Source organism: Ostrea edulis, chromosome 6 (assembly GCF_947568905.1).
Source record: "Ostrea edulis chromosome 6, xbOstEdul1.1, whole genome shotgun sequence".
Lineage (NCBI taxonomy): Eukaryota > Metazoa > Mollusca > Bivalvia > Ostreida > Ostreidae > Ostrea > Ostrea edulis.
In genome coordinates this window covers 13610794-13628276 of record NC_079169.1, presented here as the reverse complement: position 1 = coordinate 13628276, position 17483 = coordinate 13610794, and the positions used below count along the sequence as shown (strand labels likewise).

General features: G+C 34.8%; 1 protein-coding gene across 11 annotated transcripts in view; it reads left to right on the top strand.

Moving 5' to 3' along the window:
- Nucleotides 1–17483, top strand: part of LOC125646096 (arf-GAP with SH3 domain, ANK repeat and PH domain-containing protein 2-like) — an 87104-nt gene that overhangs the window by 21763 nt on the left and 47858 nt on the right. For 7 of the 11 annotated variants that reach the window (XM_056141633.1, XM_056141631.1, XM_056141627.1 and 4 more), the window contains exons 9-15: nucleotides 311–470; nucleotides 1528–1563; nucleotides 5054–5230; nucleotides 5514–5561; nucleotides 5929–5980; nucleotides 16658–16706; nucleotides 16982–17151. In XM_056141633.1, coding sequence (XP_055997608.1) covers nucleotides 311–470; nucleotides 1528–1563; nucleotides 5054–5230; nucleotides 5514–5561; nucleotides 5929–5980; nucleotides 16658–16706; nucleotides 16982–17151 — 692 coding nt within the window. The remainder of the gene's footprint in view (nucleotides 1–310; nucleotides 471–1527; nucleotides 1564–5053; nucleotides 5231–5513; nucleotides 5562–5928; nucleotides 5981–16657; nucleotides 16707–16981; nucleotides 17152–17483) is intronic. The other 4 variants (XM_056141635.1, XM_056141632.1, XM_056141628.1 and 1 more) reach the window with 1 other exon arrangement.

The following is a 17483-nucleotide window of genomic DNA, read 5'->3' as shown; positions in this document are numbered from 1 at the left end:
GAGAGTGAGAGAGAGAGAGAGAGAAGAGAGAGAGAGAGAGAGAGAGAGAGAGAGAGAGGAGAGAGAGAGAGAGAGAGAGAGAGAGTTGATTTTAAACATAATTTAATCATTGGTTTCTGTGATTCAGTACATTACAATATAAAAGACATAGGTGAGATTAATTAAATAATTGAAGAGAGCGACTTGTAAGGTGATAGAACTTGCATCTGATCCTTCTGTATCATTCAATAAATTTTTTTCTAAAAACAAAGCAGAAAATATAGTAATTGCACACATTATGCCATATTATGTTTTATCTGTTTTTTGATAGCTTTCATCAAGAGAGCTTAGAATCCATAGGAAAATTTGAAATCTATATAGAGAAGCTGATATCACAACTCCAAGGAATCAAGCAGAAACAGTACACTGACCGTCAGCAGCTGGTGGAACTCAGGGATGCTCTCAAAAATTCCATGTCGTCGTATAAAGAGGTCAGTTTCTGTCATCCAAAGTTAAAGACTCGGTAGTCTAGTTCTTACTTTTTTCATAGCAGCTACATGTATTTTCTCCTTGCAACAGATTTGCAGAGGAATATATATTGAATTGCTGTTCTGTACTTATATGTGTGTTTATTTCCTATGTAAGATGAGTTTTGATTGGTTAACAAGCTGGGTGTGAATTTCTGTACACCTTGCTAAAGCTGGGTGTGAATTTCTGCACACCTTGCTAAAGCTTGGGATATATAATGCCTGTGACCCTAGGTGTACTGGACTGTGATTGGATATAATTGTGATTGCGTAATCGTGACACTGCTTGTATGTACATAGTATATATACATTATAATATAATAATGATTGAGTTCAAATACAGGTAATTAGATTTAATTACTGCTTATTTTATAACATACAAAGTAAGTTTGGACTGTTTACCCTATCGTGGCGGAAAGATAAGTTGTCGATTGCAATGTTGTTTATTAAAGTGTTGCATTATTAAATTGGGAATGTACTCTTTGAGATTGATAAGGGAAGAATATTTTTGTAATGGAGACCATGTGGTTGGACCCAAAATGAGTTCTGATGCAAAGTAGTCATTTAGCCCATCATGTATTGAGTAATTGTACACGAGTTCTGATGCAAAGTAGTCATTTAGCCCATCATGTATTGAGTAATTGTACACGAGTTCTGATGCAAAGTAGTCATTTAGCCCATCATGTACAGTTTGTATAGAGTGATTGTACACGAGTTCTGATGCAAAGTAGTCATTTAGCCCGTCATGTATTGAGTGATTGTACACGAGTTCCACACTGTCTGTAATAGGGGTCTAGAAATATGTACAGAGAAGTTTGCTGTGAATTTTAAACTGTTTGTCTGTAATAGGGGTCTAGAAATATGTACAGAGAAGTTTGCTGTGAATTTTAAACTGTTTGTCTGTTATAGGGGTCTAGAAATATGTACAGAGAAGTTGTGAATTCTAAACTGTTTGTAATAGGGGTCTAGAAATATGTACAGAGAAGTTTGCTGTGAATTCTAAACTGTTTGTCTGTAATAGGGGTCTAGAAATACATACACAGAAGACACTGGAAAGGTAACCAGTAAATTGACTTACTAACAAAACTAATAAATTAATGATTTCATTGGGCCAATAAAAAGGATCTTAAATGTGTTAAGAAAATTCGTTCTGTATGTAAATTTCAAAAATTTATATTGGAAAAAAGGCAGTATTTTTATTTTGAATTTTTTCCCTGCAGTACTGGAGCATTTTGTCAAATGATATCAGCAGTTATCTTTCTTTATGTGCACTCTCTTATGTTACTATGTAGTGATGTAAGCAGAATGTCTAACAAACAAAATTATAATTTTAGTAAAAAAGCAGACATCTTGTACAATTGTCAATAAAAGCAATGTAAGTGTGCAAGCAGCAACTTTATTAGCTGTAGTTTAAGTTTTAGGGATGTGGTAGAATGACTGTAGGAGATGGGGTTAACCAAACAGACGCATTCAACAGCTAACCGATCAACCCCAGATCTGGCCTGGAGGTTATAAAACTTTTTTGAGCACATTTTCATACTCAAACTCCGTGTTCTAAATCGTACTCACACTTAAAAGTTTGCTCAGAGTTGAGTTTGAGTATGAGTACAGTAAAAGTTTTATAATCTCCAGGCCTAGGTGTTCATCATAAAGTATAGGGAAGTAAAGAGAAGAGTAGAGAACGTAGAATATAAGGGAGGAAATCAACAATGAAATGCTGCAAATAACTCGGACATTGATTTTATAATAAGTTGAATGTAACCATTTTAAATATTTGTAAATGGTGAGGAAATGGGAGGCATTTAAAAAGACCAAAAACAACTGCTGACAAAATTGCAATGGTAATTACAAGCATTTGATGGCTGAAACCTGGGAGAATTACGTCTCTAGTAATGCAGCTATAAAATATTTGTTCCATGTTCCAAATCAACAAGACAATGATGTGTGGAGGTCCTAACCAGATGAGGTTCGATACATCAGCTGTGTCGAGTCAAATGCCAAAGTCATGGTGTGGGGTGCAATTTGAGTTCATGGTTTGTCCAAGCTTCACAATGTTCCAGCCAGTGAAGCTATGAATGCAAATTATCATGTGACCAGTATTCTTCAAAAAGACCTACAAGCTGCATTGAATTGATGAAAAGATGGTAGGATTGATGAATGAAAGGAGGTTCAACATCCAGGACAAGCAAACAATGTTTGTTCTTGATGGGCAACACCTCACATTGTTCTTGTACACTGTACTGGTGTAGAAATAATTCAGGCCAAAATAAAATTTGATAAATTATTTTTTTGGGCCAAAAATAAAAAAAATTGATGAGGCAGACTGGGCCTGAGAAACTATTGATTAATTTTTTTTTGGCCTTAGCAAACTTTATTTCTAACAAAGATTGGTCTGTAATTCCTCCGACCTAAACAGAAAGTCTGTGGAGTATTCTGAACAATGAAACCTACAAAGATCCGCTCCTAACATTCCTAGAGCCATTACATCACTGTATTCAACGAGCATAGAGGGGAAATATCTTGGAAACATTTAGTTTCTTAAATTCATTCAATGTCAAAAAGAATTAAAAATGACTGAAAAACAAAGATGGACTATCTGCTTGTTAAGATTAACAAAACTTGCACATGAGTTGTTTGTAAGTATTTTTAGGCATAGTGTAAATCACAGAACGAATTTTCTTAAAACCCTTTAGTTCTCAGACAACATATTTCAATTTTCTGCAAATTGAAATATTCTGCATTGTTGTAAGTGGAAGAAACCAAGGGTCTCTTAATAGGCTGTCATCTTGGTGTTAAAAATGACAAGTGATGGCCTTGTCAGACATGATTTTCCTGCATCCACATCAGTCAAATGTTTTTGTCCAAACTCATCTGTACACCAAAATGTTTGATGTGTACTTTGTATATTGTTGGCAAATCTCTCCAATCCAAATTATTCAAAGATCTTGGGCATATTATTTTTGGTTTGTCTGCATTTGTGCAACTTTAAACTTGGTCATAATTTTTGAACTAAACAAAATGCAGATTTTATTTGAATTGTCTGAGAACTGGATCATATGATTTTTAAAAGCCTGTTTTTCTAACAATTGCAATATTGCATTAATACTTTTGCAAGTGCCAGTTTTTTAAAATTTCTTTTTAAATATCATTGATAAAATTCTAGAAAATACTGTTTTATATATTACCTGCATAAAAATAAACAAGGTTGGAATAGAAGATAGTTCATTTGATAGAAATTTGGAAGAAGTTTGAGAGAATTATTGTTAAATTATCTAAGGTTGAAAATGGAATCTGTATGATTATATCAATGTTATTTAGTGTTTAATGATTGAGGTCATCAGGGATAATTGCTATCTTTCTGTCTATCTAGCCTGCTAACAACCGGCTCTCGATACTGAGTCTGGGGAGGGTTAAGGTACTAACAGATTTATGTTGTGGCATGTTTCAAGTAAATTTCTTCAATTCTGTTTTATTTCCTTAAATTTCAATGGATTTTGAAGGGATTATTTCTTATGTCATTTGGATTATAGCTTTTTGTTTTTATGATGCAGATCAGCAAGTTTGTAGACTGGTACGAAGGCCTACAGGCTGCGTCCACGCTTGGTTTCAGTATGCTTAAAACTTTTTCATCTGTAGATCAAAAAAAGGAACTATTAATGAAAATAGTATGAAGGAAGTTGTTGTGATTATTTCGAGTTTTATAGAATGCATTAAAGGTTTTGAAAGTACTTATATTCAAAATGTTTACTTCACAGATGAAAGGTTTTATTTGCACTATCCCAGCAGACATTTTTAAAAATTTTATTTATGAATTCTTCCTGGGGAACTTTTGGTTTCAATGAATATATGCATATCTTATCAATAATTTGAATGAGAATATACCAGATTTTGGATCATTTTAGCACTGGAAAGGTTGGCTGATTTGGTGTATGAATAAAAATTATTTATACAAAGTAAAGGCACCAGAACTTCCATTTACAGGCAATTCTGATTGCATAAACTAAAATAATACACGTTGGTGATTGGAAATTATCACAAATATCTTCTGCAAACATCGGCCAAATATTCTGATGTCAAAATGACCCAATGTATGGTATTTGGAATATGGAATTGATCAAAAGCGAGAAGAATATTATGGAAAGGAAGAAAAAGAAATGTAATGTAGAAAAAAGAAATGAATTATTCAAAAAGTTTGGCATGATGAACTTTTAGGAGACTATCAGAATCACAATATAGTAATCATAATAGCTAATGAAAAGTAGAATTCCTTCAGCAGTAATATTTATTGGCTATAATGGTAAGACAAGATCACCATTTTACTCTCTATCACAGTTTTATTTGACATGTTTAGTATAAATTGATATCATTTTTCTCTCCATCACTGCTTTATTTGACATGCTTAGTATAAATTGATATCATTTTTCTCTCTATCACTGTTTTATTTGACATGTTTAGTATAAATTGATATCATTTTTCTCTCTATCACTGTTTTATTTGACATGTATAGTATAAATTGACATATTTTGCATTTCCTCCTGCGTTTACAGCCAGCCGCCAACAAAAGTCCTGCAGGATACAGCCTGCACCAGCTCCATGGCAACAAGATGCATGGAAGCCATAAAAATGGGTACTTGCTGAAGAAGAGCGATGGAAAAGTCAGAAAAGTTTGGCAGAAAAGGAAGTGCATCATCCAAGATGGCATCATGCTAGTCAGTCACTCTGATGTAAGGGAGATAACTGCAGAATTTTTCATTACAGCTGTTTTTCAAACAATGAAGTGGGATAGGTGTAAGGTTTTCTTAGATGATATTTGCCGTATAAACTGTCATATTGTATGAGTCATGCGGTTAAACTAAGTCTTTCATTAAAGCTTATACAATTTTGACTTTTAATAAAAACTTCTCGTGAACTTGAATAGTTGAGCAGGTTAGTTGATGTTAGAGTGATGTGCCCATATTCTTGTAGCATGTAGAACAATATTCTTTTATGAATTATTTTTCCTTTCAGGAAACAAAAGAGCCAGTGAAACTGAATCTCCTTACGTGCCAAGTTAAGGTTAATATTTCAATGCACATGTTGTCTTTGCTTTCTAGCATGGTTCATTTTTAATTTAATTTGAAATTTTAATCACATGCAGAAAATCCCTTTATGAGTGTCTGTTAGTTATCCTCTTTGATGGAATCATAGAAAGATCCTCTATGTAAAAAACTGCAGGGGATATGAACATGTGGGATGACATAATTTGCGTTCAAGGGTCGCTAATGCACATAACATACCTGTCTAATGAAGATGAAATGTCATCGTAAATTTCATGTCAAGTGTACTTGTAATTTTATACTAGCTTGTTGTAATTTGATTCTAGCTTGTAATTTGATTCTAGCTTGTTCTAATTTTATTCTAGCTTGTTCTAATTTTATTGTAGCTTGTTGCTGATGATGTTGGCAAGAAGTGTTTTGATCTAGTCTCAAGTTCAAGTAAGTATCACATGTTTTGGCGATCATTGTTGTCGTTTTATGTATTTTAAAATATCAGATTAGATCCAGTCATGTCATAATTTTTCGTTAAATATCTTGTTTTTGGTGGCAGACCACAAATCAACAAAGAACAATCTTTGCACATGAAAGTCAATCAGAATAGTTTTCTACAAAATTACACATCAACAAGATTAATTTATAATCCCCAAAATTTTATGCCCATGAAAATTTACGCAACCACAGTAACTGATAAAATTTTGTTTTTGGTGTCGCCATAGACTTGACTGTTATTTGCTTAATGACACAATTACGTACACCATAAGGGCTATTCCAGCAAAAAACGTAGGGGGGGGGGATATATTTGTATGGGTGGTTGTCTTCCAGGTTAAAAAAAAAAGCATGGGTGCCTGTGAATTATGATCAAAATGAAAACGTATCACGTTACGTTTCTTTTATTACAAAAGAAGAAGAAAAGCGGAGCCATTCTACATTAACTTAAGTACGGAAAAAAGATTGATAAATGGGCAGATAACTCAATGTTACCGTAAAACTTTCCCCTCCAAGGCGTTACCCAACCTATTATATCTGTCCTAAACGACCACCTATCTAACGCAACCAACGATCATGAGTTTTACAACCTTTTCGTGTAATTTCACCTTTATGAAACGACTGTACATTTTTTTCGATTACAACGCGATTCCTACTTTCGATTTCAGTCGAGCATGACTATTCTGGAAATTATCGCCCCTAACACTTTCATTTTAAAATGCACGGGTAATAGTTCGGCGGTGATCTTTTTTAATCGGCACTCTGAATCGATTATTATACCAAAGCTATCAATTGGTTAATGTGTAATTAACATGCAGCGTCGTGTGAGGTTAATTACCAAAACCCGAGTTGTTTATTTAACAAAGTCAAGGATCAGGGAATCAAGATTGTTGTTTCCAAAGGTGTGAATTTCGGCAGACTTTGATATGTGTGGGGTAATTCGGATATGAAATCTTCCACCTGGTATACCTTTACATTTAACAGAGTGGAAAATTTGCCTGATTGTGATATAAATCAAGTAAATATTATGCTTGGGACTGAAATTTTAAATGGAGTATTCGCGAGTTTCCTGTAGGCTGTACGAGAGATTGTAGGGGGAAAAGTCAAAGGAAAAAAGTCACAATCTATATGCATACACTTTGTAATTTAGGGAAATGTAAATGTCTTGCACTTTAACCTAACTCGTTGAAAAGTTCTTCTCAGTTGGTTGCTTGCTTGAATTTGTACACCACTATACAATGCCATTTTATGTATACATATTGTAAGGGCTGTTCCATTAAAACATATGAGGCACCCAGGGACGGCAATTAAAAAAAAAATCTATGGGTGCTTGTCATTGGTAGAAAATTGCATCAATGGTGGGTACCTACTGCCAGAAAACTGCATCTGTGGGTGGTTGTTTATTTTTTTACCGAAACTGAGAGGAATGCAACAAGAGAAGGGAAGGGTTGAAAGTAGAATGTGAAACAAACGCCATTTTCTGTCTTCATTTTATCTCGGTCGATGAGGTTGCACGATCCGGTTATCGTTTCCGGTTTGACTCTAAAATTATAGCGACCGGAAATTAGGATTATCTCCCTTGTCCAAAATGGAAAACGGAACGTGCTCGTGGTCCATTGAAACGGTTTTTGATTTTTTTTTTAGCTGCAATAATGTAGCCCTATCCAATTTCTTTTATTCTGACGTTTTCGGGATGAGGCTACAACTCCATAGGATCTCCGTAATGGTGCAAAATAATTTTATGAATGACCGATAATAAACTCTGTGTATTACTATCCCAAATGTTGTTTACACCAAAAGGAGTACCAACTTTGTGCTTGGGCATGTCTAATAAAGGTGTTTTTCATTAATTATAATGCACAGCATGCAAAATTCTACATCTGCTCCGCCATGCTTGTTATCGCGAAATCTCGTAGGTGGATCTAATGAAAAAGCTTGACATTGACAATCGGCGCGAAAATGTAGTTACTTGAGCCACTTCGACAAAGAAAGGAAAATCATATTGTTGCAGTCTGCTGTTCGGTTTTTAACTTGATATTAAATTCAAACCTTTTCAATACCGACGAAATAGCTTTCGCCTCCATACTTGTCCATTGATGTAAATACTACTTTATATGGCATATGCAAATGACTTGACAATCGGAAGTTGAAAGTATTTGATGGAGAGTGACCCAGATATATTGTCAAGCTCAGATCTTGCACCTATCAGTAATCTTATAGGAGTAAAAGAAGACAGAATAGTGAAGTATGTTGAAGATGTCAAAGAAAAGGAACGAAATAAACTAAAGCAGAAGAAATTGTTAGATAGTTTTAAAGACAGTCCAATATTGTAACTAACAATTGCTGAGTTAAAGGTATTGCACACACACTTTCAAAAGCCAACACACACTGGAAGAAAATCTAAGGCAGACTTTTTAGTTGCTGTGGACAAGGAAATCGAAAGTATAAATATATCTGATACTTCTTTATATGAGACACTGGAAAAACTTTTCCCTCAAAAGTTTAGGAAGTCAAAATCGTGACATTGAATTTCAGAGATTTGCAGCTAGTTTTACCTATTATTTTATAGACATGGTTTTGAATTCTAGGTATTTGTTACCGATGTATACACAAGTCAGTGACTTTTTTAAAGCAATATGCAATGGCCTTTCTTGAACAGTCATATTACAATTAAATTTGACAAATGCTTTATCCAATTTTTGAATAGCCATTTTTATAGAATAATATTGTCTTTGTCAAATTGACAACTTATTCGGATTGGCATTATTATTTTCAATTTTGTGTCCACCCTGGGTGATTTGGTATGTAAAAAAGTCTGTGATTGTTGTGTAGCATGCCAATTCAAATAATTGACTTGATGTTGGAGTATAAAGTGCCAAAGTTAGAGTTTGGACAATCTATATAGTTTTGGTTGTGCACTGTTTTTTTGTATAAAGATTAGAACTGTATTTTGTGTTGAAGTTTAAAGAATATTTTTCCAATCATTAAAACTTGTTCTACCTGTTCATATTAGTATTTGTCATCTTATGTTGAACTATGACTACAGAATTATAGATTTTAATGGGTTACCCAACACCATTACTAGCATAAATTTCGCTCATTTAATTTTCTTTAAATTTTGTTTTATACTCATCTACTTTGACCAATGAAGGAAAATTTATATTAATTTCAAGAAATTTCAACCACACATTTTCATTTGAATAATTTCAATAGATATATACATGTAGAAATTTCATCAAGCAAACTTTTGATCACTGAGATGCTCTAAATTTGATATCAAATCGAATTAAAAGGTTTAGCTGATTTTTACAGAGTTATTTCCTTTGGGTGTTGGGTACCACCTTAAATACACAAATTTGGAGAGGGATATAAAAGTCTTCAACTGTCAGAAATGGATCAAGTCCTTCAGCTTTTTATTATCGTTTTCCCAAAGAAGTTGTTGTTATTCTATAGCATTTGGACACTCTCTAAAATCAACTTCATTCAGTGATGACTGTTTATCAAACTTGGTACATAGTTTTTAGAATGACATAGAACCCTATTATTTTTTTTACAAAGGTTAAGATCACAGGATCCAGTTGTCATTCCATAACATCCTTGTGAACAATGCAATGAGCCGTAGTGTAACAAATATCTAAGACATCAGTGTTGCAGAGACACATTTTCTTGTTTTTTAATACTCAAAATACTAGTCAATTTTAAAACTTTTATCGCAATTCACCTTTGAATTAGAACACTTTACCCGATATAGTATTGCGTTGTGTGACGACACAATTGAATGAGACGATTGAACAATTTGAATGACATGTTTGATGTAATACAACAAGAGTTTTCATTGGCCGATTACAGCCCGCCCGCTTTCTCGAGTGGATTCAGTGTAGCTGGAGAACTGTACATAGCTCTCTGAAAAGATCCACCTCTTATAAAAACCTTCGATTTACAGGTCACAAAAAGCTGCGGACGGTTGAGACCTGAAATCGGTGTATTCTTTTGTTGCTGTCTCATAAACTCAATTTAAAAAAATCTTAACATATTTTCCTACTATATACTTGCGTCCAAACATACCTTCAAATATTCATTAAAGCCACACACCACCCGAAAACTCACAGTTTCAAATGATTTCGTTTGTTGACGTAGTCATGTTAGGTAGCCGGTCAATTCGAACTCTTGTTATTGGTATCTATTCATAAAATCGGTTGTAAGTTATGTATTCGCTCTTCATATCAACAGCAATCAGAATAATATCAACACGGATAATTAATAGAAATTAAAACATTTCTGTACCAGTTTTTGTAAAGGTAAAATAAGCTCTAGATGAACGAAAATGCTACATAAGGACATTAGATGGAGACCGGCCGGCCCCGCCGCTCATGACTAATGAAAGCCGCACTGCCGTGAGTTTAGCTATTTGAATAATTATCATTTAATAGGACTGGGGTGGTATATTATTTAAACAATTTAGCTAAAATATTTGTGGGGTATTAGTACACATCTAGACGCTATTGTGCCAATATGGAAATGAACCGGGATTCGAATTGACTGGCTACCTAACATGGCTACGTCTACGAACGAAATCATCAAAAGCTGTGATCGAGTTTTTGGGTGGTATGGGGCTTTAATAAATATTTGAAGGTATGTTTGGACACAAGTATAGTAGGAAAATATGTTAAGAATTTTTTTTATATTAAATTTATGAGACAACAACACAAGAATACAACTTTTTCTCTTTCTTCCTTTGAAGTTTTTTTTCCATCTAGCATCTGGCCGTCATGTTTTCAAATGCTGACTACTCCCGTATAAGGGAATTTGGGCGGACTTATACATATGGACCAATGAGAGTTTCTGTTGCATTTCGCAATTGTATTACAAACAGATTCAATTGTGTCGTCACACAACGCAATACTATATCGGCCAAAGTGTTCTAATTCAAAGGTGAATTGCGATAATAGTTGTTTTTGAACATTTACAATACTAGGCTTTTTATGAACAGGTAGACTTATAAAATTGATTTAGTTCATCGTGTTTAAGAAAGACAGTCTTGATAAAATAAATTGATGGTTCTATGATCAAGCTTCATTGATGGCCAGTTATTTGAATGGTGATGAGACCCAAGATACTCTTCTCTTTACTATCATGCTTGGGAACATCTGAAAATAGACCTCTATTCAGGGGTTATAAATAGTCATTCATACATATTGAATTTAAAGAAAAAGTGTATTTCACATTTATTTCACTTCTATGGGTGGTGCCGCACTATCTAAAATTGCTTCTGTGAGTGGTCCTTCATTACATTTTTATGCTTCTATGGGTGGTTACCCAAATTTTAAAGTGCCTTCCCCGGGTACCTCATATGTTTTAATGGAACAGCCCTAACTGATGTAAGAATACACATGTCTTTTAAAAGCAATAAAGAGAGTAACAATATATGTGAATTTAAATTTATGTGGTATAATATATTCATATTTTATTTAGTTTTATATCATTAAAAAAAAAACAACTTCTTGTTATTCAACAATTAACAAGCACCCAGATCATGACATGAGTAAAAAGGACATGCACATTTAGTCCAGAAATTATATGACAATATCCCACATCATTAGTCTAGTGAAACTGCAGGGTTCCAACTTCGACTGAATACCTTAGGGGCCAAGTGGGCCCCTGAATAAGAAATCCTGTTAGCCCACATGAAATTTTAGTAGCCCACACATATCATGAAATTGAATAACATGGTTTTTTTTACAAGAAAAAAGAAACATCAGGTCACATTGCAATTTATTTAAAAAATTAAAATATCAATATTTGAATTCTGTTTCCTTCTCCGTAATTCTTTCAAATACCTCTCTCATTTCCACTCTCATTTCTCATTGAAAACCAAAATATGTAAAAAAAAATTTCTGGATTGATTGCTACCTTCATCTCCCAATAAAACAACAAAGAAAGAAATGTTATTGTTTATATTTTTATGCATTTTTAGGTCACCTGAATTCATTCAGGTGACCTATTGCTATCTGTTTTTGTCCGTCGTCGTGCGTTAACATTTGAACATTTTCATCTTCTTCTCTGAAACCCCTGAACCAATTTCAACCAATTTTGGCATATAGCATCTGTGGGTGGAGGGGAACAAAAATTGTGAAATTCGTGGTCCCTGCCCCCCTGGGGCCTGAGGGGTGGGCAAAAACCATCAAAATGAGTGTAATTTTAAAAAATCTTCTTCTTTACTCCTGCACATCAAGAAGCCAAACTGTGGTCATAATTATAATGAGCGTTGAGCCCTCTACCAAAATTGTGAAATTCATGGCCCCTGGGGCAGGGGTTCTTGTGTTAGGGTGGGGCTCTATTGGTCATATAGTGAAAATGTAGAAATTCTTTGAAAGTCTTCTTCTCTGTCACTGGGTATTAAGTAGACAAACTAATAGCATGGTAATGATGAGCAAGGATGCCTCTTTATACCCCTCACAACAAGTTGTGGGGGGGTATACTGGAATTGGGTTGTCCATCTGTCCGTCCATCCGTCTGTAGACGCAATGGTTTCTGGGCTCTAAAGCATTATCCTTTCCACCTACCATCACCATATCATATATATGGACTACCCATGGGATGAAGATGTTCCCTATCGATTTTGGGGTCCAAAGGTCAAGCACACTGGACATCGAAGTAGCAATATGGTTTCCGGGCTCTAAAGTGTTATCCTTTCCACCTACAGTCACCATATCATACATATGGACTATCCATAGGATGAAGATGTTCCCTATCGATTTTGGGGTCAAAAGGTCAAAGGTCAAGCACACTGGACATTGAAGTACAGTGGAAACCCGTTATTATGTTTTCCATTTTGTCACGATAAAATAACGTAATACCGGGGGCAACGTAATAAATGTTCCCAGTGAAATCCGTTAAAAATATCATTTGGAAATTGTATATCGTCCGTTGGTACTCCGTGAAGGGGTGTGTGAATATATCTTTACTGTTTCTTTGTTTAAAAGACTATTATACTTTGTTTTATTTACATCTTATCTTTAATGTCCGTAATTCTTCATGTTCTTATCCCTTTTCTTTATTTCTGGTGTAGGATACATAAGGATGTTTTGATAAACGTTTTTTCTGCATTCGTTTGGACCGCCATTTTGTTCAACTTTAAAACAATGCGTTCATGTAAATTTCTATCAATAACTCATTCTGGTTCGTATTCAACATTCATATTAAAAAAATAACAAAACATCGTTTTATTAAGTTCTTTAATTACACAATACACAACACAATAAAAAAAAATCCCACCCCAAAACAACAAAACTATAGACACAAAACGCACACAATACCCAACACTTACACACTTTTCTCACCAACGATAAACACGGAGAACAATTTAAGCGCAATCCACATAAAAAAAAAAATATAATGATGCACGAAGATTTCATTTATAACGCTAAATGATGGCACTAAAATCACGTGCGCATCAAGGGATATTAGAATATTCACTGAGGTAAATGCCGTGCGCGAATCGGGCGATAACACAGGTCAGTTTACTCCATTGGTGTATGTATGGACGAGATTTACGAACACCCAAGCTGCATGTCCAAACAACGGACAATTTTTTAATTGACCACCTTTCATCAACTATGTCCAAGCAGTTACCCAAGCGGTTTTAACAATGCTACGATAAATCTTGTCTTTCATGTTCGGTACCAAAGCTGTCCGTAAATAGAGTTTTAATAGCGAAGGTAATCACACTATGCTGAACACTCAGGTGGTTGAGAAATTATTTCTTCGATTATCAAAATATGAAAAATGAAGTAAATTTCATAGAGTACAATTTCTAAATAAACATTATTTAATTGTTTATCACTGGCTTCGATACGAAGTATTCACCTGTATTGATGTCGCTAGATCTATTGAAGCGTGGTCAGTCAAGCGTCTCTAATCCCCAAACAGACCAGGAAATTTACGTGGTGACTACCTCAGACAGTCAAGGTGTGAATGGCTTATTATTTTGAGAATCATTTTTGAATAATTAGGGGTTTATTACGTTTTTGTCGGAATTTTTACAAGGTAATACCGAGTCCCGGCATCTTAGGGCAACGTAATAACGAGGTCTATTTTATATAGGTTTGTTAAGAAATGGTTTTGTGCTTTGAAATTCCAACGTAATATGCGGACTAACGTATTGAAGGGGGAACGTAATAACGGGGTTCCACTATAGCAATATGGTTTCCGGGCTCTAAAGTGTTATCCTTTCCACCTACAGTCACCATATCAAACATATGGACTACCCATGGGATGAAGATGTTCCCTATAGATTTTGGGGTCAAAAGGTCAAAGGTCATGCGCACTGGACATCGAAGTAGCAACACTCAGAAAAGAGGTAGTTTATACCTATTACCAACACCCTTTGGGAGATTGGGGTAAGCGGGGGTATTCTTAGTGAGCATTGCTCACAGTACCTCTTGTTAAAAATTGTGAAATTCATGGCCCCTGGATCAGGGGTTCTGGTGCTAGGGTGGGACTCTATAAGTCATATAGTGAAAATGCATTATTTCTTTGAAAATCTTCTTCTCTGTCCTTGGGTATTAAGTAGAAAACCAATAGCATGGTTATGATGAGCAAGGATGCCTCTTTCAAAATTGTGAAATTCATGGCCCCTGGGTCAGGGGTTCTGGTATTAGGGTAGGGCCCTATTGATCATATAGTGAAAATGCATTTTATTTCTTTGAAAATCTTCTCCTCTGCTGCTGGGTATTAAGTAGACAAACTAATAGTATGATAATGATGATCAAGGATGCTTCTTTCAAAACTGAAATTTATGGCCCCTGGGTCAGGGGTTCTGGTGCAAAGGCGGGGCTGACCACATAGCTATTCAATGTTTCTTCCATCCAAAAGTAAAATTCTTATATTTAAACACAAACCTAATTCAAACATTGGAAGGTTGTTACATGATACTCAGGTGACCTATAAGGCCCCTGGGCCTCTTGTTTAAAATATAAACTAGAATTAAGTTCTAAAATATCATATGGTTGATCCATTTGTTACGTTAAATGAAAAGTATTTAATTGTATGGGCGGTGGTGGCAGGGGAGAATCTAATTGTATGGGTGGTGGTAGCAGAGGAAAATTTAATTCTATGGGTGGCTGTTTTAAAAATAAAGTGCCTTCCCTCCCCCCATATTTTTTTGCTGGAATAGCCGTAAGTGTATCGGGGAGGAAAATCCTGTTGGATTTGGGGTTACTACATTTAAGGTCAAGGTCATTTTTTAGATACACAGATTGAAGTTTGAGACAAGTAGTGGTTTGTTTATAATGAATATAGAACAGATAATCATGTAAATTGGGTAATATAACCGGTTTGTAAATGTCTAATGCTTTTATAAAGGAGGATGAAAGTTCCAAAATTTACACCCATATTTGCTTCATATGAGAATTTGTCAAAAATTAAAGAACCAAGTTTTTTAAAGGTTGGTTTTTTTTGCTTGTTTTTTTTATATTTATATTTTTTTTATTGAGAAATATGCCCGACACTAGAATGACCTGTTAACTGTATCTTAAATACCTCAAAACAAGTTATGGTTACCTTGGGCACATGGGAATAAGCATTACATCCCTCTGTTTGAGTTACTTCCTGGTTGTATTACATCCCTCTGTTTGAGTTACTTCCTGGTCGATGCACTGTCAGTGCTGTAGATTTCCAATTTAACTGTGTATTTTCCTGTTTTTATTATGTAAGTGAATCAAAACTTCATACAGTACTGAAACTGTGATAGGATTTCAGATTTCCTACAGAGATAATTTATTGGTTATGAGAATTTGAAGTTTTGTGTGGATATGCCACCATCAAATAGTGTCTCCTGTTCACATCTCATTATATTTATTCTTCTGGTATTCGATACATAATAATTTTGACATTTTTGATAAAATCTACATACTGATAATTCATTTCGCTCAACTTGATGCATGGACAAATGTTAAAAAGGTTTTACATCAATGCAAGTTATTTTTCTTTAAAGAGTTACCTCCCCTGGCTAAAAAAAATCGAGAAAAATATTTCATCCTATTTTACCAGGTGACCTTAAGTTTTTAACTCACTTGATCTGAAAGCTCACATTTTCACTTCTTCAGAACCACTTGGCCTATTTTAACCATACTTGATTAAAAGAATCTTTGGGTAAAGGGCTTTCAAGTTCGTTCAAATGAAGATCATGACCCCCTTCAAAGTGGAGATAATCACAAAAATGTGAAAAAGGAGAGGGGAGGGTCATTTAAAAATCTTCTCAAGAACCACTTGGCCAGAAAAGTTTACATTTACATGAAAGCTTCCTGACATAGGGCAGATTTAAGTGTCTTAAAATCATGGCCCCCGGGGGGTAGGTTGGGAGCACAATAGGGATAAAAATTTTATATGCGAATAAGTAGGGAAAATCTTTAAATATGGGCTGAGGTGACTCAGGTGAGCGATGTGGCCCATGGACCTCTTGTCTTTGTTATACCTTAATTCCTGGGGTGTGTAGATGAACAGCTTGAAATAATGGCCTCATCGTCGTCTTTCTCCTCTGCCTCATCTTCGTCTTCCTCATCTTCGTCTTTCCCTTCTTGTGTACTGAGACTGCTTGTAAATAGTTTCTGTGTATGTTCAATGTTACAGATAATAGAACCTACCACTTCCAGGGGGAGGATGTACCAGACATGGAAGAGTAAGTTCCTTTTCATCAGGGAGGTTTTTTTTAATGCTCAAATATGATTTACCCAAATTGTTTGAGATGTCTGAGAATTTTAATTCATGTTGGTAACCAATTGCAATGATATAAAATTCTTTCATATACAATTTTTTGTTTAGTGTTTAAAATATCTTTTAATTTACATGTACAGTTTAGCTAGCAATTAACATAAAAATGAATTCTGAGAATTGTACTTTTTCATTCATGTAATTGATAACTTCCCTACACTGCAAAGAATTTTTGAATTGTAGGTGGATTTCTGTGCTAAATAATGCCAAAGAAGAAGTCCTTTTAAAGGCCTTCCAAGACAACACAAACTCACCTGCAATAAACCAGAATATGAAGGAACTCACTGTCAGTATTATTGACCGTATCAAAAGGTTGCCAGGCAACCAGATCTGCTGCGACTGCGGGGGCAAAGGTATGTAGAAAGATTGGACGACCATCAAGTTTATTATGGCCTCAGTTTTTCAAAATACTCTGTATACTGATATTTTCACAATCTCCTTTACATTGTACAGTGGAACCCCGTTATTACGTTCCCCCTTAAATACGTTAGTCCGCATATTACGTTGGAATTTCAAAGCACAAAACCATTTCTTAACAAACCTATATAAAATAGACCTCGTATTAAGATGCCGGGACTTAGTATTACCTTGTAAAAATTCCAACAAAAATGTAATAAACCCCTAATTATTCAATAATGATTCTCAAAATAATAAGCCATTCACACCTTGACTGCCTGGTCTGTTT